Source organism: Notothenia coriiceps, unplaced genomic scaffold (assembly GCF_000735185.1).
Source record: "Notothenia coriiceps isolate Sejong01 unplaced genomic scaffold, NC01 NC01_scaffold00037282, whole genome shotgun sequence".
In the NCBI taxonomy this organism is placed as follows: Eukaryota; Metazoa; Chordata; class Actinopteri; order Perciformes; family Nototheniidae; genus Notothenia; species Notothenia coriiceps.
The window spans coordinates 105,710-126,015 of NW_011369983.1; the positions used below are offsets into that span (position 1 = coordinate 105,710).

The window sequence follows — 20,306 nt, forward strand, 5'->3', positions numbered from 1 at the left end:
CTCATTATAGGAGGTCCTTTAATACTAGGTCCTTGTGTCGGTGCTGAGTTCTAGGTCCTGAGGCGTTAGGTACCTGTGTCCTGGCGTCCTAGTAGGGTACTGAGGCTAGGGCCGTATAATCTGTGGTTTTTCTTTCTTTAAACCCCTTCGACCCATTAGCCTTTGTACTCGTCATGTGTCCATATTCTGTCTCTCTTCCTTCTTCCATTCACAGGGGGCTGTTTGATTCGGGATATAGTCGTTTTGATCCCCGACTAGATTAGTCGGGATTGATATTCGAAATAGTTTTTCCTTCCAGAATTCGCGTGAGAATTTTTACCTATACCCACAGACGGCAGGCTTGTGTTTGGACCTTCGACTAAAGTGGTTTTCCACCTCGAACTATTCTTTTCCGAGACCGAGGGTAACATGAAAATCTCTGAATCCTTGTTGGGTTGTGGGACGTAAGAACCCTTGCGTTACGGGATCATCGTTATCCCATATTACTCAAGAAAGTCCATTCTACCGCGGACGGGTAATTCCCGAAAACATCCGCTCTTCTTCCTTAAAATTTAAGAGAGTGACACAAAGATATCCCTCGGTCACATTTCCGTCGGTCTTGTCCCCATTACACCTAGGGAAAAGGATTGAGACCAATCATGTGCTCGACGTCGTAAAACTTAGTCGACTTCGGCTGAAGTGACCTGAAAGACCATGTCGGGACTATATTCTCAATGTTATTAGGTCCGGAACTTCATTGTTACGTACCCTGATCAAAGAGACGTAGCAAAACTCCCGTTCTAATACGGACTAAAAACGTTACAATGCATCTACCCTTCATACGCCAGGAACTTTAACTAAAATACACCCACACATTTCCTATTAGATAGGACTAGGTTTATATTGTTGCGTTCTAAGAATGTCAGGAGTCGACCTCCGGTTTAATTACGGTAGGTATCAATTATATAGAAATCTTATTAAACAAAAGGCATCTAAGAAGCCGGTTACATGTTATTGAACGGTCAAAACCCAGCACAAATTGTAGTTTTTTACATTCCAGTAGGTGCAAAAATTCAGGAACTCCGTCAGAACTTAAAATAAATCTACTAATTAAGGTAGTCCTGAACTAACTTATTTTATATCACTCATAGTAGGCGTATTGTACTTTCAAAATGTCTTACTTAAGGAAATTAAAACGATTTTGCCTTTTCCGGGTTTTTTTATTATAATACACCAACTTGTTTTTTATTTCCAAGGTTTCGGTTGACCTTCGGGACAACCGTTTTTGAGGGTACCGATTTTGAAAAACCCAAAAAACTACCTTCTAAAAAAAAGTTTTTACGGCAAACTTTGTTGCAATGTTTTGACTCTCGGGCAAAGGTCTATTTCTAATTCCTGGATTTTTGGTTCGGAAATTTTTTTTCCGGTTTTTTCAAAAAGGGGACAATTTTTTTAGCGGTTTTTGATTTCCACCGGGAAGATCAGGGGGAAAAAACGTTTTATCCTAGTAGTTACCCAAAGCTAATCATTTAGTTTACGGTCGTTTTGATTCTTAGGCTCGTTCTTGGTTCTTATCTCTTGTTTCAGGGAAACAGGTCTCGCGAAAATAAATTCGTTTTTTAACAAGTAAAAAACAACTGAAAATTCGGTCTTTTTTGGAACAGAAGAAAAACAACCGGAATACAACACAAAGATTTTCGGGTTCTTTGTAACTTTATTTAGAAAAAGTTTAAATTTAGTAATCAAAAAAAAAAAAATTCATTAGTGTGTCGACAAAAAAAAAAAAACGACTGAACGAAAAAAAGGGGAGAAAGTTTTCTTTAAAAAACTTTCTCCTTGCCCTTTCTAAATCTTTATTCCAAAGAATTATCAAAAAAGAAAAAACCGAATTTTTTGGTAGATCTAGGGCTCCAAACAACGAAAAAAAAAAAAAATTTCTTTCGCCAAAAAAAAAAAAAAAAAAAAAATAGTGACGAAATGGAAACCTTTTACTAAACCACCTTTTTTGTTATGGCGGGACTGTTAATTTCTGTCATAAGTATTATAACCCATTATTTTCCTCCCTCCACGACTTAATTTTTAACCTTTTTTAAAAAAGAAAAATTCCTATTATACACACATGCATTTCCAAACATTTGGACTACCTATGTTGCAAATGTATTATCTTTTCAATTTACACACGGCATCTATTGCACGTCTGTCCGTCCTGGGAGAGGGATCCCTCCTCTGTTGCTCTCCCTGAGGTTTCTCCCATTTTTCCCTTTAAACTGTGGGTTTTCTCTGGAAGTTTTTCCTTGTACGATGTGAGGGTCTAAGGACAGAGGGTGTCGTATTGTCATACTGATATTCTGTACAAACTGTGAAGTCCACTGAGACAAATGTAACATTTGTGATATTGGGCTATATAAATAAACATTGATTGATTGATTGATTTTATGCAGTAGGCACATCTAAGCTGGGAAAGGGGAGAATATTAAATTGTCTGCCCTTGCATAAATAAATACAGAAGCCAATAGAAGAAAAAAAAACTAGTTATCAAAGATAATTGATCCCTCTGTGCTGAAAAACATGCAGGCCTTCTTGTATGTGGACATGCATCAGCAAGCTGTGTTAGAGACAATGGTGGTAAAGCGTAAACAAATTAAAGAAATCTACAACAGCAGGCAGGGTGATGGGTTACCATGGCAGCAGCTGCATCACGCATAAACAGTACCATCATGTACTAAGAACACCAGTACAAGACAATCCACAATTTACCTCACAGAGTAACTTTTCTCTGGAATTGGGCATACTTCCTTTAGACAGTGTGAATGATTTTCAACCAAGGTTGATTTGTGTTAAAATCCTGGCAGTGGTTAGATTTGAACCCATGTCTCTGAAGAGACAGGTACTTTGACCCAGCAAATAGGACCAATCTGCCATGCTACCCGTTTTTAAACAGTAGTCCGCCTTTTTACTAGCTTGTTCAATATAAAAATATAAAACAAAATGTTGCACTCACACTTGTCGTCTATTACAGTGCATATTCAACTTAAACGGAGGACCTAATTTATATGTTTAGATCCTGGTAGTGCTTTCCAGTCTGTTATTGCAATTTCATGACAAAACCTTGGCAGCGGTGGGATTTGAACCCACGCCTCCGAAGAGACTGGAGCCTTAATCCAGCGCCTTAGACCGCTCGGCCACGCTACCCGTAGGACGCCATCTTGAGAAGGTTGATTACGTAGTTTTCCGTACGTATGTAGAGAAAAGTGACCAATGAGAGTGCGTACTCCAAAGTTCGTCGACCAATGACAGTTCGAGCTCCAACATTCGTTGGCCAATTACTTTCGTTGCTCCAACATTTGACCAATCACGGCGGAGAAATGTTGTATAGAAGGCAATGTCAAAGATCAACAGGAAACAAGATAGTTCGCCTCCTTTTTCTTTTCTTTCATGTGACTTTATGATGAACGCACATTATGGATAGATTGATTCATGAAATGAATACATATTAATAAAAGAGTAGTGGACTCGCATGCTTGATTAAAGCCAAAAATAAATCACAAAATAAATGCATCTATTAATAGTTTGGATATATTATAAGTGTACAATTCTATGTGCACGCTAATTTCTGAACATTTTAAACAAATGATCCTAATGCAAAGTGTTGGGGACATGTCCCCAGCGTCCCCAGTATAAATGGCACCTATGGGTAGGTGCGACCATAGACAAATATGCATACACCTAAATATGCAATGTCATCCACTGACGAAAGTGTGCTTCCATTTTGACATAAACCGAAGCTTCGTCTCTGACGGAAGTTCAACCTCTTGCCTTCATGTGTACTCTTTGGAATAACCCTCTATGCAGGTTATGGCTAGAAAGGATCTGTCTAGTGTAAATATGACGTCACATTCTCGTTGTAACTCTCGTTGTAATCGGAGCGGCTCGGAAACACATCTACAGCAGTAACATGATGCAACATACACATTAATGCAGCAGCAATATTAATAGAGAAACATCAGACATAATAGTAAAACACTGCAAGGGAACATTTTATTGCACCAGGAGCTATCTTGGGACTTTTACTGCGACAACGTTGACTTGCCTGTGAATAAAAAATAAACCATAGTGTTGGTGATCTACAGTGTTGTCATTCTTCTTTGAACACCAGCAAGACCGCTAACACCCTATTTCAACAATCACACTCCCTGTAATTGACATAATTAATAGATAGTTTAGCTTCTCATCATCCTTTGCTGTGGCCCACTGATGTTAACGATCGTAACTGAAAGGCTGCTGCCAAACGTAAACATTCAGCCACGTGACATTCAGCCAAACTCTCGCGAGAGTTTTACACAAGACGGATCCTTTCTAGCCATAACCCTCTATGCATCCGGTTCCGACCTGCGCCATTTTGATGAAACAGCGAGGGTAGAAGCAGTTTGGAACACAGAAATGGATTTTATGGATTTAAACTGAAGATTCATCTGGATACACAACTTTCAACTTTTCGTGATGGATCATAACCGCGCACTGAAGAGGAACCCTTGCATCATGATTGCCTAACTGGTGGATTTGTTCGATTATTCGATAGCTAATTTGGGCAACATTGTTAGCATAGCAACGTTAGCTTTTGTTAGGCATGTTACATGTTGTGGTACCGTTAGCTAATCTCGAGGTGTAGCATGTTAGCCTTGGCATTAGCTAACTAGCTAATTTCGCTTTTCAACGGTAGATTTCGATTTCAGAATACTCTCTTCAAGGTCTCACGTCGATAACGTAACATTTGTGGACTCGTCGCGGAAGCTTTTGTGGACTTTTTTTGTGGAGCTTGGTGGGATTTGTCTTGACTTGACAAATAAGAACTGTTTCAACAAGGCAAAAAACACTTAAGGACTGATGCTCTGGAAACCCCAGGCCCGCTGTTAGCTACACCAGCGTCCTGTAGCGCGGCGGCCCGGGTTTTCCACCAAAGACAATTCACGGCGGACCTGGCCTCATTCACACCCTGTTATAGATTCACGTTGTGCTGCATGGACACTCTTGGATTTGGTGGCACTTTGTTATGTTTGATCGGACTCTAAAGAACTGAACAGGCACACGGGGCCGCTCAATGGCACTCTGGCCTCACATCTCAATTATTTTTCTTTTGCAATAACAAAGACTCTTCCGTAATTTGCGAGCTGAACCCCCCCCCCCATTTTACTACTTTATTTGTCTGCAGTGTTTCAACGAATATAAAGAAGGTTTATCAATTAAAGTCACCAGTTTAGCTGTGTTCAGTGTTGACGCTGTTTTATTTTATCATACCAGGCCTGTGTTTTTTTTCTTGTGCTTCATTTACTTAAGTGCTTAGATCTGTTAAAATGTCGTGTGTTCACTATAAGTTTTCTTCCAAACTGGACTACAACACAGTCACTTTCGATGGACTGCATATCACCCTCAACGAGCTTAAAAAGCAGATTATGGGCCGAGAGCGCCTCAAGGCCACAGACTGCGACCTGCAGATCACCAATGCGCAGACTCGAGAAGGTATGTGATCAGCTGACTCATTACAACACTTGGCACGAAAATGTCCTCCAGTATTTTTGGAATAACGGTATAAGAAACATTTACATTTTGGGAACGTAGTATTTTCGAATAAAAAAAACTATATTGTGATACACCAGCTAAGGGCAATCCAGGGTTCTTACGGTCATTCAAAACCTGGAAAAATCATGGAAATTCAAAATGCTAATTCCAGGCCCTGGAAAAGTTATGGAAAACAATATTTTTCCCAAAGTTTTGGAAAAGTCATGGAAATGTAACTAAAGTTGCATCAAATATAATTTATATTTTATCTAATCGCCGAAATAGTAATACTATAATGATGATAAATACTGTATCGTATAGTAATGAAACGTAAACGGCATTTAACTGTCGAGGTATTTTGCTGGTGAGAGATTGTAGTTGCTTTAGCGTGTAGAAGCTAGTAAGCCTATTTGATTTGTTTTAGATAGGCACAACAAGTTTCATATGCAGACCATATTTTCCTGTTCCATGTTAAAATAAACCATTTTCAGTGGTACTGCTGAGAAAGAGTAATGTCTTTGGTCATGGAAAATTAGGTAAAGGTCATGGAAAAGTCATTGAAAATTATTGGTGAAAAAGTGTATGAACCTTGGCTATCATAACAAACGTATTAGATTACATCACACCAAAGGAAAATAACCAAAACAATGATTGAATCGATGAACTTCTATGATTCTTCTTTTCTAAATGACTGTTAATAATGACCAATTATTAATGATAAAGAAAGTTGCAAACACATTTTTTGTCAATCTATAGTTTTAACTCTGTACCATTTGTCTTAATTGCATATATTAAATTAATGTATACATCAATTATAATACCCATAATATTATGGCTATCAACTTCCTAATTCATACAAAAAAGCTGAGGTTTGTTTGTATCCATTTCTATTAGGGCTTAACGATATATCGTGTCATGGCAATAACTGCGATACGCGCATGCGCGATTAAAAAAAACGCACTTTAGCACATAATTCAAAAAATAAATATACCCTTATTACTTATCTAAACTGCACATACAATATATCCGATTAAAGCTGAGACTCCACAGATTATTTAAGTATAGTATCATCACTAAGCGATCCGATCACGCGACAGGGGAAGCAGACATCACAACACGTACCTTTACGGAGCTTTTACGGGAGATCGTCTCACCGTAGCTGTCAATCTGATCAAAAGACGTGTTCAATGGCATTAAAACGAGAAAAAACTCGGCTGAATCGGTTGATCCATAGGTTAATAATGTATATGTGGCTTTGAAGCAAATGTTTATAATCCATAATTCAATTTTTATGTAAAAATCGGAGCACAAAAGTTAGCTGCTAATGGTGTGTATGCAGCTTCCGGTTTTGGCTACGCGTCACTCAGCTGCAGTGACGTGTCCTTAAACCCGGAAGTAAACTTCTTTCGGCTCCTTCGTCAAAAACCAATGCAAATTCTCCATAGGATTTTGGAAAATAGCTCGAAATAAGGTCTGTGGTTGACACACATTTAAGAGGGATCACGTTTTTTTTCAGCCGGATAATCTCCACATGTCAACCCTACTTTTATAATTTTTGAATCATAAATCTAGTCGCCAGAAGCAAAATGCGATGATAGTTTTTTTCAATATCGTGCAGCCCTAAATATGATCTTATTGTAATGCAATATGTTACCGCTTAAAGTTAAGTTGTGAGATGATTCAAGCCATTGTAAACGCCCAAAACTCTTATAATATGATAACATATATATATATAATGTATTGCTTTAGAAGTATATGTTAAGACACTAATGAACATAACTTATTTACTTCATCTGTTTTGATGTTTGGACTGAAGTTACTTCACTTTTTATTGTGCCGAACAATGTTCTATGTTTTCTTATAATTTGTGTCATGTTTTGCAGAATACACAGATGATGAAATCCACATCCCGAAGCACTCGTCCGTGATCGTTCGCCGTACTCCGCTTGGTGGAGTAAAACCTGCTGGCAGGACGTTCATTGTGTAAGTGTACATACACGATTGAGCAGTATGGTTGCTTATAATTTGAAGTCATGAACAGATTAGTTCGATTTCCTGATTTATTTTAAAGCAGCGATACAAGGTGTTCTATTAACTAATTATAGCTGTATGTCCTGTAGTCAGTCACAAGTTGCCTTTGAGTCATGTCAACAACTGATGTTTTTATTCGTTTTGTTTCTGCAGAGATCGTTCTGACACAGCTGTGGTGGGATCTTCTAGACCCGTATGTAAAACAAACCCCAATTCAACACTCTCTCCTCTCACCTCTCTCTCCCCCCCTTTTTCTTGCTTTAGTCACCTTTCTTGAGAACATTCTGTCAGCAATGATTAAGTTGTGTGTATCCTCTGTTCACTGTGTGTTGGCTACATTTGTGTTGAGATCTCAACCTCTATGTGTTATTTGATGTCTTTGTGGGAGGGTTTTTTGGAGTCAACACAGCTAAAAAAATAGTTTGTTGTTTCTCTAAAAACCCTGGGTGTCTGTTTTGAAGTAAGCAGATTAAAGTTTACAATTACTGAAAGAGATGAGGTTAAGATGAGAAACAACAGACTAGCCACCATTGTTTTTCTTATGCTCTGAACCTAACGATTGTTGAACTGTTGACAATTTAACTGACTGAAGAAATAATTTAAACTGTTAATGACTGTATTTCATAATGAAATGGTTTTGTAGCCTGCTTCAGGCTAGACAAATGTATTTTAAAGGGGTTTGTAAAGGGAAAATATCATATTTTTGTATTGATAATTGTCATTTTATTTTCTGTGAAAATATTTAATCCTTATGTGGTTAAGAACCCAATGAAGTACAGTGTGGCTGGGATTGATTGATTGTAATTAACTTTGATTACAATTACAAGACTAAAGTTGTTTGGGTGGAAAAGACTCGCCAGTGGTTTTTGTTTTGAACGCTCATCCTGCTAAACTTTAATACCTAAATCTGTTGTTCAGTAACATTTGCCAATGTCAATTGTTTTGTCCTGTACAATTTCACCATTAAGATGTTCTATTCTGCATTGAATATGGACTGCACATAACCCTTAGAGGCACACATATTTCATCCTGATGAGTTCAATGCTTTGAATTAATTCAGATAACTAAGTGTCTGTTTTTACAAAGAACCAGGTATGGGTTAAAAGCTAGTTTTGATACATGAGATGCTGTGCCTTAGCCACTGGCGTGTAATGTTGTGCCATTATCACAAAGTACTTTGACACATCATCAGTAAATATCTTGTCAATCTCTGGAGGCTTTCCAAGGTTGCTGCAGTGAGAAGTATACTGGTGTAGTGTGTCCTGTAAGCTGTAAGCTGCAGAACCTGTCAATAAAGTTCTTCAGTGGTTCCGTGTCAGAACCGCGTGCACCAGATCCCTGTGTGTTCCCTCCACAGCATTCTGCAATACCCAGTCTTTCGTCTGAGCCCTGCAAGTCATGATGGACAACCCATCCTGTTAACTTTTTATTTACTTGTTCGCAAGTATGAGGCAGAGCAGCCATTTTGTTTATTGCTAAAAAAAATCGTTTTATTTTGTCCATGCGTGAGTCTTAATTCTCATCGCTCATTGACTCCTGACCTGCATTTGAAACATCCCTTCAGTTGGATTTTAGCCTTCACTCTAGTGGTTTAATGGGTTATTTAGGGTAACTTCTGAAGGAACACTTGACTTGTACATTTCTTCTTCTTCTAGCCCTTTCGTTTAAAAGAAGCATTTCTACATTTGTGTCTCGTCAGCTCGAAATATTTGACACTTAACAGTGTCTGCCGCTCTCATTAAACATCTTGGCACCAATCCCTGCATGCTCATTAAGTTACAGAAGAAGTCTTGAGCTGGTTTTAATGAAATCTCTTACAACTATGACAAGTCGGTGCAAAAAGTCAAATCGCTGTGTGCCGGTTAAGGGAAAAGGCATGCTAAGATTAAATGTCAAGTTTTCCTTTGAGAAAATTGCCCTCTGCTTTTGCATCAGAAGAAGCTTTACTGTCTCAAATGGAGAGATGTGACAGTATTTTATATTTAGAAAATATGCTGATTTGGCTCAAACAGTGAAGACCGTTTGAAGTGATGAAGAAGCAGTTCAACATAATAACCATAGTTATAACTTAAAGACTCAGCAGGTCTATCATTTCAATTTTTCAGGATAGTAAATTGCAAGAGTGAGATCGCTGTCATACTTTTATATTGCCTGGTAACCATTTTCTAAAAGTGAGTTAGCATAAAGGACAAACTGTTAATTGTTAAAAGTCCATTTTTTGTAGATCCTTATATTTTGGTTAATATCCAAACAATTTAAATATTTTAATTAAATGTGGCTGTGAATAAACCAAAACCCTCAATGAGACTTTCACAAGATCAGTTTTATTTAAATTGTCTTTGAATGGATTATGACTCAATGCCTTCAGTAGAGAGGAAAAGCCATATTTTCTTTTTTTAATGCTCACTCGTATACCTGCATTATCTCAACGAGTACTCAACAAAGACTTAGATGGACGCTCTAAGGGACTGGACACAGATGTGGTGGGGAACTATCTGGGCTCTTCCAGTGTTTATATATTATATATGATGTTATAACCTTTAATATCTGTACTCTCTCCTGCAGACTGATTCTTCTCCATCTATGTCACTTGCCCAACTAGCCAAGGTACTGTTCTTGTAAATGCTGGCTGTAATTCTAGAAAATGTTTTGTAGTGAGTACATGTTTCCTCTTATCTTGTGAGGTCGACAACCTCCTTTTTATCTTTTGTTTTCCCTGCTTTCCCATTTGTTTTTTTAGACGGCTAACCTGGTTGACGCTAATGCATCAGAGGACGACAAGATTAAAGCCATGATGTCTCAGTCCAATCATGAATATGACCCAATACAGTTAGTACACACATTGTGTTGTTTTACTTGATTAAAGTTGCAATTTCTGTTTTTCTTTGAAGCTCATAGCCGTGTACTAAAAATTCTGAAGCTGTATCTAGTTTTTAATAAATGTATTGAACTTGTCTCTATAGTTACTCCAAGAAGGCAGTTGGACCTCCGCCTGCTCACTATACCTGCTTTCGTTGTGGAAAGGCTGGCCACTATATTCGACAATGCCCCTTGCTCCTGGTAATTATTGATTATTCATAGTATATAGGGTTAATCTCTACTTTGTGACAGTTGGATGATTGGATGGTCATTTTGTTTTTATTTTTGAGATCCAGGATAAGAGTGTGGAGGGTCCTAAGCCAGTAAGGATCAGTAAAGGCATTCCTCAGAGCTTCATGGTGAAAGCAGAGCCAGGCACTAAGGGAGCCATGTTAACCAGCACCGGAGAATACGCCATACCTGCAATAGATGCGTATGTCAACCCACAACCACTCACTGTATAATATACTTTTAAAGCACGTTGAGTGGAGTCACATGTGTCTTTGTCATTTCCCATTTTGTAGTTGCTTCAATAAAAACCTGTTAATTACTTCTTTTTTTTGTTGCTAGTGACATGTTGACCTCAAAACTCAAAAACACATTTCTGTTGATACAGGGAGGCATACGCACAAGGAAAGAAGGAGCGGCCTCCGTTTGTTCCGCACGACCAGTCATCATCTGAGGACGACACAGACCCAATCCCAGACGAACTGCTGTGTCCGATCTGCAACGACCTCATGACGGATGCCGTAGTGATACCCTGCTGTGGAAACAGTTACTGTGATGATTGTGAGTCCTTACTCATAATGGGCATTAGTAATACAGAATTAAAGTCAAAGCTGGTCTATGCCAAGCAAATATTTGATTGTCTGTTTTAAGGTCCCGCTGCATAATCATATGCCCGCACTGTGTGGACGTTTAAGGGAAAGTGGAAGTAATACTAATTTAATCGACAGTAGCCCCTAGAGTCCGCAGCACAGCAACATGTCATTGTGTGGTTTTTTTAAACGTGTATTTGGAATTATTTTACAATCAATGTCTGGGAATTTTTAAATCTCCTTGAAAGTCTAATTATGCTCTAATTGTTTAGTGAACATATTTTCTCAAAAATGTCACCCTATCATAAATGTGAAAAGAATGTGTAAACAAGATTTGTATTTGTTATTTATATTGTTATTTCTAATAAAGAACTGTTTGGTTTCAGGTATCAGAACAACCTTATTGGACTCCGAGGAGCACATCTGCTTCACATGCAAACAGTCAGACGTTTCACCGGATAATCTTATCGCCAACAAGTTTCTTAGACAGGTAACCCCCCCCCCTGGAAATGCAAGCGTTTTGCTGTGTGCATTTCAATTGAACTTGTAGCAAAACTAGAAAAACTATACTTTTAACAATATGTATCATCTGTTTTCTTCATGCAGGCTGTCAATAACTTTAAGAATGAGACGGGATACACCAAACAATTGCGCAAGCAGGTCCAAAATTCAGCCCCGCCTCCACCGCGCCTCCAGCTGCTCCGGCAGTCCAGGCAGCAGGACCCACTGATGGCTCACATCCCTCAGCCCCCTCCTCCTCCTCCTCCTCCTACGATCACCCCCCCCACTGCCCCCACTGCCCCCCCAGTAAGGGTCCCGTCGCCCGCAGCTGCTCCTTCACCTGCTGCTGCTCCTGCTCCTGCATCTCCTTCTGCTCCTACCCCTCCTCATGCTGACTCTGTTGAAGAACTGTTGAAGGAGGTTGACTCTCCAGCCCCCGAACCTGTTGTTGACCACCACTCTCCTATTCACTCCACCAGCCACAGTGAACCACCCCCACGCGGGTAAGTTTACCTCTTGGATTCAATTATTTCACCTACGCCAACCTACTCAAAAGGTTGACTTTTTGAAGTGTATAATAATTGTAACTTATCATAATGTGTCTGTTATGTTTTAGTGAGGTGGATCCTGAACCTTATGTGAGACCAGACTCATCAGGACCCTCGGAAAGTGGACCACCGGTGAGTCTGCCTTGAACTCCTGAATGAATCCTGTCTCACTGCCTTTAAACGCATTCGCTGCAACACGAGATTCAACATGTGCAGATTATCTACCATCATATTATAAACATAAAAAAAAGTATTTATATGTATTATTGTAAGATTACCAGCAAACAGAGAATTTAAGAGCTGATGACTATAATGATTATCTCGCAAATGCAAAAAAAAATGAAGCATTATTTGCATCCATGATTGCGAGGATTGGTAACTTCCCATCGGGGTAACAACATTTCTCTCTTTTCTTTTCCCCAGCAGAACTACCGTTTACCTGTAATGGGCCACCCGCCACCTTTAAGGCCACCTCCTCATCCTCCTCATCCTCCTCACCCTCCTCATCCTCCTCACCCTCCTCATCTTCCCGGTAAGAACTTCAATTTAGGCCATATAAGGAGATGAAGTAACCTTGAAATCAACTTTTTTACCTGAAAATAACAAATTCTTGTCACTGCTTTATCAGGTCACCAGTCCCGGCCAAACCAACAATCTCACAGGGGGGGAGGCAGGCCCTGGGAGAGGTAAGACCCCATAGATCTGATCGGTTTCAAGGTTTTTGTTGTAATATGTCGACCTCACAATGATTTGTGTCCATTTCTTTGTACCAGGTTTAACAGAGGCAGACCGGAGCACCCCCCCCCTTACCTCCAGTCAGGCCCACCCCCTGCACCTATTCCTCCAATGTACCCAGCACCCTCCATGTACCCTCCCCCACCACAGTCCTACCCACCTCCGTACTCCTCTGGCCCTGGCCTTCTCCCTCCTGTCATGGGTTACCCACCCCAGCCTGTGTATGTCCCCGGACCACCACGGCTGAACCCCCCCTGGGTTCCCCCTGGTGTCCAGCCCCCTCTCATGCCCCTGCCCCCCATGCCTCAGCCCCCCCTCTCTAAAGAAGATTTCTACAGACAGCGACACCACAGACAAGACAAGTAAGTGGTTTCTTTTTCATTTTGGGTCCTCAAACTCCTTATGTCACTTCCAAAAACTACAACGCCCTTACATTTTGATTTATGTTTATAGCACACATTTAGATTTCTGTATTTTCTTCAGATTCTTTTTATGTTAGGTACCAATACCCAAAGCAAATGTCTTATGTGAAGACCTACTTGTTCATTTCACATAAACAATTTGCATTCTGAAAGAATATTACAATCACTCAGGGTTGGAATCTTGAATTGGTAATTGCAGATTTTCAACAAGTGTTTTTGTCTTTGTGTCCTCAGTGTCACCTCCAAACTAGATGAATTTACTAAAGACTTCCACAAAGAGCTTATGAAGTACAGAAATGCACCAAAGAGAAGAAAACCATCTTATTCAAGGTAACTTCATCAAGCGAGCGAATAGTTTATAGTTCCTATAACTCATCCCAGATGAATATTCCTTAAAGCCATTTGTTACAATGTGTTCCTGATCTCCTTTCTTTCTCCCCTTGTTTTCTTCTGGTTTCTTAACTTTCTTTTTAGATCCCGGTCCTACAGTCGCTCTCCGTTCAGCCGTTCTCCTTACTCTCGCTCCAGATCAAGATCCAGGTCCTACTCTTATTCCCCGAGTCGATCCCGCTCACGCTCCCATGGCCGGTCCTATCCCCGCTCCCCTTATTCAAGACGTAATGGACGTAGTTATGGACGCTCACGTTCAAGGTCCCGCTCTCGCTCAAGGTCTTATGGATATCGGCGCTCTGGCTCCCCACGGTCCCCTCCCCCTTTCCGCCCAGGTGGCTGGGAGGGAGCAGAAGGAGCCGGACCCGGTCCCGGTCCCGTACCCTACAGGTCACGCTCTCGCTCCCCTGGCCCTGGCCCTGCTGGTTTCCGTCCCCGCAGCCCTGGAGGACGAAAGCCGCCCCCCCGGGAGCTCCCACCGTATGAAATGAAGGGTCCGAGTCCTGGTGGCAATGACCGCTGGGAAAAAGAAAGGTATCGACAGTGGGAGAAGGAATATGCCGAGTGGTACAACAAGTACTACAAAGGCTATGACAACCAACATCCCTCAATGCATCACAAAGGTCGTGGCAGCAGAGACAGGGAGAAGGACAGAATGTCCCCATTAAATAGAGACTACTCCCCCCAAGGGAGAGGAAGAAGAGGGCGGGAAGAGAGAGGTGCTCCCCCTCATCATCCTCAGTCTTCCTCCTCCTCAGCCGCCAAGTCCAGTTCCAAACTCTTAAAGACAAAGAAAGTAAAGAAGAAGAGGACTGGGGACGAATCGGAGTCGTCCCACCAGTCAGTGGACAGAGGGGACGCTACTCCTGTCAGAGACGAACCAATGGACGATGTGCCTTCACTCCTTAAATCTCCTCCTTCTTCCTCAAAGGCTTCAGCCGCATCCTCTAAAGCTCCGTCCTCTAAAGGCGCATCCAGCAAACCCTCAACCAAGTCGACATCGAAGACTCCGTCCGATAAGACGAAGAAGGACAAGGCTCTGAAGGTCAAAGCTAAAGTCAAGACAGAGGGCGTGAAGGTTAAGACGGAGAAGGTGAAGAAAAAGACTGTGGAGGCAGTTGTTACCAAAAAGAAAGACTCTTCCTCCTCTTCCTCTTCCTCCACCACTAAGCCGCTAAAGAGCGTTAAACCCAAACAAGAAGATGCCCCTAACCCAACTACCCCTAAAAAGGAAAAGAGTAAAAGCTCAGCAGTGAGGCCCCCCCTGCTAAAGACCCCTCCACTGTCCTCTCTACACCATCCCTCTCTTCATGACGGGCTTCGCCAGGGCCACGACATCCACGGGAGAAGGGATCTCCCCCAGGGCGGTGGTCTCCTCCCCATCCCTCACCAACACGGACTCCCTCTCCTCCTCCACCGCCCTCCCTCCCCTGACAGTCGGAGGAGAATGGGTGAGGAGGGCCGCTCTATTCTCGGACCACCTCCTGGAAAGCTGAGGAGAATTGATGGGCTCGGGGGTGGAGTTGATGTCATGTCCCATTCCCACATGTCTCACCAGCCCCCCATGTCTCACCAGCCCCCCGTCCACAGACTCCCCCACTCAGACAGACCGGGTCTTCTTCCCATACCAGGGAGCCGCGAGATGGGCCGGGGAGAAGCAGAGCGAGGGTCCATCCGACCGCTCATGGACCTTCAGGTGGGTTTGTCAGAAACACCAGGGTACAAAGATTTGTTTTACAGAGGGTATTTCAAATAGTTGTATTATTATACAATCTTTTCTCTTTGCTTGTTAAGTTTGTTACAACTCTAATTCAACATTTAAAGTGTATTTTTTTTCATTAGTTACATAATAATGTAGAAAATGGAACAAAACTAAAACATTTAAATAAGAAAAATCACATGTCCCAGTGCTACGTCCCCTTCCAATTCCCCTTCTACTCCGTAAACTGCTCATTAATGGACTTATAATTCTCTTGTAACATTTTTGTATGTGTTTTCATCCACATCCAGGTGAAGCCCCTGACCCAGAGGAGGATCAAGTTGAACAGAGATCTGGGAAGAAAAGGCAGCACTGAGACCCCACCCTCAGACAGAGCCCCGTCTGGTCCCGAGAAGACGCCCTCCACCTCGGACCGATCAGCTGCGGCTAACGTGTCCGAAGGAGACCGAGCCAGCGGTGCAGCAGAAGCAGCCGGAAGGAAGGAGCGGTCTGCATCTGCTGAGAGGGGGGTCTCCAGAGAGAGACCAGGAAGTGCTGGAGACAGACCTCAGGGATCGGACAGGGAGCAGAGCCGAACCTCGGGACAGGACAGAGAGCGAGACAGAGGGTCTGACAGAGACAGAGAGAGAGGCACTGCGTCTGAGAGAGACAGAGAGAGAGGCACGCCATCCGAAAGAGACCGAGAGAGAGGCACGCCGTCCGACAGAGACCGAGAGAGAGACAGGGGATCACAGAAGATCGCAGTCACGGTGGAGAGAGACCCTGAAGCTGAGAGGTCGGTGAGGACGGAGCGAAAGAACTCCGGTTCAGGAGGGCGGTCTGTCTCTCTGGATAAAATGACCATCGCAGAGAAGTCGTCCACCTCCAGGAGCTCGACGGAGCCTCAGGAGAAGCCGAGCACATCCTCCAAGGAGAGAGGCGAAGGGTCAGAACGATCGGCTAAATCTCACAGGTTTGTACATGTGTTACTCTGCTACGCATCAAACCACTTTTCATATCCATTAACGAAAGAAAACATGATCCAGTGGCTCTTTAAACACAGCTGTTAATGTGTCATTTGATCTCATTTCCCAGGAGCGTGTCGAAGGACAGAGCCGAGAGGAGTGTCCCTGCAGGAGAGAAGCCAGCTGCTGCTCCTCACAGAGAAGGTCATCTTTGTTCTTAAAGAGAGGATAACTTCAGTTTTATATCTATTTATGCATTTATTGAACCTGTGCTTCCTCCCATTTTCTCTTGCAGCAGTTAAAGACAGCGAGGGGCCAGTTGCTAAAAGCAAACCGAAGATCAGCAGGAAGGTCCTGACCAGCTCCACAAAGTGAGTCTGATTTCTGTCTGTTAATCAGGAACAATTTCATTTTTTTTTTAAAGGTTTCATAATTTGTTGTTTTATAATTCCTTAGTGTTTTGTTGTTCATTGTCATTGGTTCAACCTATAAATCAAATTTCCTTGGACATTCTTACAGAGGTTATTTGAATTTGTGAAATTGTCGATAGTTTATTTTGTTATTAGGGACTAACTATCATGTTTTACTTTATGGATACTTGGTATCAATCCTCTCTATAATGTCTATAATGTAAAATTACATTTCTCAACATGTTGAGCCATTTCTTTTAAGAAGTTTCCATCTACAAATACAAACCAATGGAGCTAGGAAAATAAACTGGCATCTTTGGCGATCGATAACATTCCAAAGATTGGCTGGTTCCATTTTCTCAGTTATGGCCATTTGCTGCTTTTCAAATATTTTGAAGATGGCAGCCAATTATTTGATTATAAAACAATATATATTCCTTGCAGCCTCAGGAAAAAGTGTTTTGATTACACAGCGTTGTTGATGTGTGTGAAGAGTGAGCCAGATAGTGATGACACTTGAGTCTGCGTCTGTTTGGGGGTCAAGACTTCTTCCCAGATGCATGTAGCCCCCCGGGAGGCTAGCGGCCGGACTCTACATTAGCTGCTATTAGCTCAAACAGCCAAAGCTCCGACCAAACCGCCAGCGGCCGTGTTGATTTATCTGTAAAGTAGGCGGCATGTTTTCACAAGAAAGAAGAATGCATGGAATACAAAAGGTTCATTTGGTTTAGTTTGTAAACCGTTGATCGTAAATCCGACATTGTTGTACCAATTAAATGCTACATTTGTGAATGACCCTTTTTAAACATTGGCTGTTTTTCCATCAACCCTAGGTCAACTCAAGAAACAAAGCGAGAGTCAGACAAAGATCAGAAGAGTGCCTCCTCCAAACCTGCAGAGCAGCCTCCGTCCAGCCCTGTGGGTGCCCGCAGCCCGAGCCTCAGCCCGGCAGTGAGCCCAGCCATGGAGGAGCCGGTCATCCAGCCCCCCCCTCGCTCCAAGTGGGAGAGAGAAGAGGACGAAGAAGGCCAGGAAAACGGACTTACTGCACCCAAGGAGCCCTCACCAGCACCCCAGAAGAGCCGAGGCAGGGAGGGGCCGAGCGAAGCACCTAAACCCGTCAGGGGGGAGGGGCCGGATGCAACCAGGGAGGAGAGGAGAGGAGTCGCACGGGAAGAGAAGAAGGCGAGGGCACCCAGGGAAGAGGGTAAAGGTGGGAGGACGACACAGACAAATTCTGACAAACCAACCAAAATCAAACTTGGGAGGGAGGAGGGGAGAGGGGGGAGAGAGGAAGGCAGAGCTCCAAAGAGAGATGAGGGGCGAGGAGTGACGGGGAAGGAGGAGAGGGCCGCAGAAGGCAGGGGGGGGGGAGGACCAGAGCCCAGGAGACAGCGCCTGTGCTCGGACCTCGGGCGGGAGACAGACGAGGCCGCCTTTGTGCCCGACTACAGCGAAGGAGAGGGGTCAGAGGCGGAGAGAGGGGGCAGCGCCAGCGTCTCCAACAGCCAACCCTCCACCCCCACCCCTAGCAACCACAGCGGCACGGCAACATCCACCACCGGGGACAAGAAGAAGAAGAAACACAAGAAACATAAGAAACACAAGAAGCACAAGAAGCACAGCATCCAGGAGAAAGAAGGAGAACAGAAGGAGCACAAGCACAAACACAAGAAAAAGAAACACAAAAAGAGCAAGGACAAAGATGTGGAGGAGGAGGACGAGGAGAAGATGGAGAAAGCAGAGGAAGTGGCTTCTTGCTAACAGGGGCTAGGCTAATACTGCCGCCCACATTCTGTGACCTTCCCTGTTACCGAGGAGAGAATGATGCATCTAGAAATATCCGCTCACACTGGCTTGCTGCTCCTTGTGCCACTCTGAAGGAACTGGATGAAACACGTCTTCGTCCCTGACGCCGGCTGTCTTTCACTTCATGTCACGGCAGCGTTATGACCCCTTCCTTTAATGTTCAACGTGAGCCTCTTCTTTGTGACTTTGGGTCAGAACTCTGGAGTGAAACAGCTGCACTATTGTGATCAAACTAGCGCCCGCCAGAAAGGACTTAACGGAGATAACTGATCACACAGCAATGAATTGAAACGATAGGAATAACGAACACTGTACTCAGGGATGTGATTGCTTCTCTGTAGACGAGGAATCACTCTGTCTCCGCCTCTGAGGAATTTGTAAATAGAGATGAACTATTGCTTCTCATAATAATCATTTCTGTGCTGTTCAAGGTTAACTTACTGAATGACTTCATTGTAATGAGGGCCGTTGTAAGCCCTTTGTTTAGGGACTGTACTTTGGTTTTTGTCTTATAAGTTCAAAATCGTTTATGCTTTTCATGACTGCTAACCATTTTCAAGCCTTATCTCATTTTCAGGCAGCAGTTGGTTTCAATCATTGTAGTAGTTTTTCTTTTGGTACTTAACAGATGTAAAAGGGAGGCAACAAAACATTCTTGGAAGGTTAACATTTCTTACCAAACTTAATAAGAAAGAAATCCAGTAATTATTTGGAAATGGTTAGCATTTATTTGTTATTGATGTGCGAAAGCCGGCAGAATTGCCAATATGGTCCTTTTTAAAGTGAAAACAAACCGTTATGTGGCCATGCTACAGTGGCTTGTTTGAATCTAGGATGTGTTTATTAATAATGTCAAATCGGTCAGCATGTTTTTGTTCCAAAGGTGCAGCAGCTGTATATTATTAGTCTGAGTGAATGTGTCGGTGTGAAAGTGAAATGTGACAGAAGTGAGGCGAAGTGGAGGACAGGTGTTCCTACAGACGAGTTGTTACTTTTCTTTTTTTATTAAAATGTTTTGACCTCAAGAAAATGTGTCTGTGGTATTTTATCAATCATTGAACTCCTTCTGTGTGATGACCACACAGAAGGAGGTTACTTGTTGTACGACGTTCACAACATTTGAACTATTAGGAACACCAACTGAATATTTTAGGTGTTTTTAAAAGGTTAGAATGATGAGGTATAAGGAGAAAATATCAATTTCTTATTAAAAAGTGCAAAAACCAGAATTATATAAAAAAAATGAATTCAGTAAAAAAACGTATAAAGCTAACCATGTGCTTAAACTTAAACATTGCACAGTACAATATAGTGCTGTCGGTGTCAATGAATGAATAATGTGGAATTACTCTTACCGAAATAAATAAAAAAAACATTTTAAATGTACAACATTTTATACAGCGGATGGCGTTGAGATCAGACCCACTTTACAAGGACTCTAAATACAGTAATACAAAAGTAAACAGGTTACCGCATACACCCACGAGTTATACAGCAAACTGCCACAACAGTTCAATCAAGACAAGCATTGCACTGATCTGTCAATCAAAAAGGATTTACATAGATTAAAAGGGGGTTACTTTA

General features: G+C 42.2%; 1 protein-coding gene and 1 non-coding gene across 4 annotated transcripts; one reads left to right on the plus strand and one right to left on the minus strand.

Annotated features, from left to right (window-relative positions):
• Positions 1-3,089: 3,089 nt before the first annotated feature.
• Positions 3,090-3,171, minus strand: trnal-aag (transfer RNA leucine (anticodon AAG)). Its single transcript has one exon. It is a non-coding gene; the product is annotated as a tRNA-Leu (tRNA).
• Positions 3,172-4,365: 1,194 nt separating this feature from the next.
• LOC104967429 (E3 ubiquitin-protein ligase RBBP6) lies at positions 4,366-19,746 on the plus strand. 3 transcript variants are annotated; one of them, XM_010796871.1, is made up of 20 exons: positions 4,366-5,496; positions 7,419-7,518; positions 7,720-7,759; positions 10,132-10,173; positions 10,307-10,395; positions 10,530-10,626; positions 10,716-10,858; positions 11,042-11,214; positions 11,630-11,733; positions 11,850-12,247; positions 12,361-12,424; positions 12,716-12,824; positions 12,921-12,978; positions 13,066-13,389; positions 13,684-13,779; positions 13,924-15,535; positions 15,850-16,511; positions 16,634-16,707; positions 16,799-16,874; positions 17,747-19,746. In XM_010796871.1, the coding sequence occupies exons 1-20, from the start codon at positions 5,331-5,333 to the stop codon at positions 18,675-18,677; spliced, it is 5,358 nt and encodes a 1,785-aa protein (XP_010795173.1). In that variant the 5' UTR covers positions 4,366-5,330; the 3' UTR covers positions 18,678-19,746. The 3 variants fall into 3 exon arrangements, with proteins under 3 accessions (XP_010795173.1, XP_010795174.1, XP_010795176.1); XM_010796872.1 differs by having other exon boundaries at positions 12,719-12,824; XM_010796874.1 differs by having other exon boundaries at positions 10,722-10,858.
• The last annotated feature ends 560 nt before the right edge of the window (positions 19,747-20,306 follow it).

Coding starts and splice junctions, on each gene's coding strand:
- LOC104967429 (XM_010796871.1), top strand. CDS start 5,331: ATGTCGTGTGTTCACTATAAGTTTTCTTCCAAACTGGACTACAACACA. Junction 10,174..10,306: donor CACTTGCCCAACTAGCCAAG/GTACTGTTCTTG, acceptor TTGTTTTTTTAG/ACGGCTAACCTGGTTGACGC. Junction 12,425..12,715: donor CCTCGGAAAGTGGACCACCG/GTGAGTCTGCCT, acceptor TCTTTTCCCCAG/CAGAACTACCGTTTACCTGT.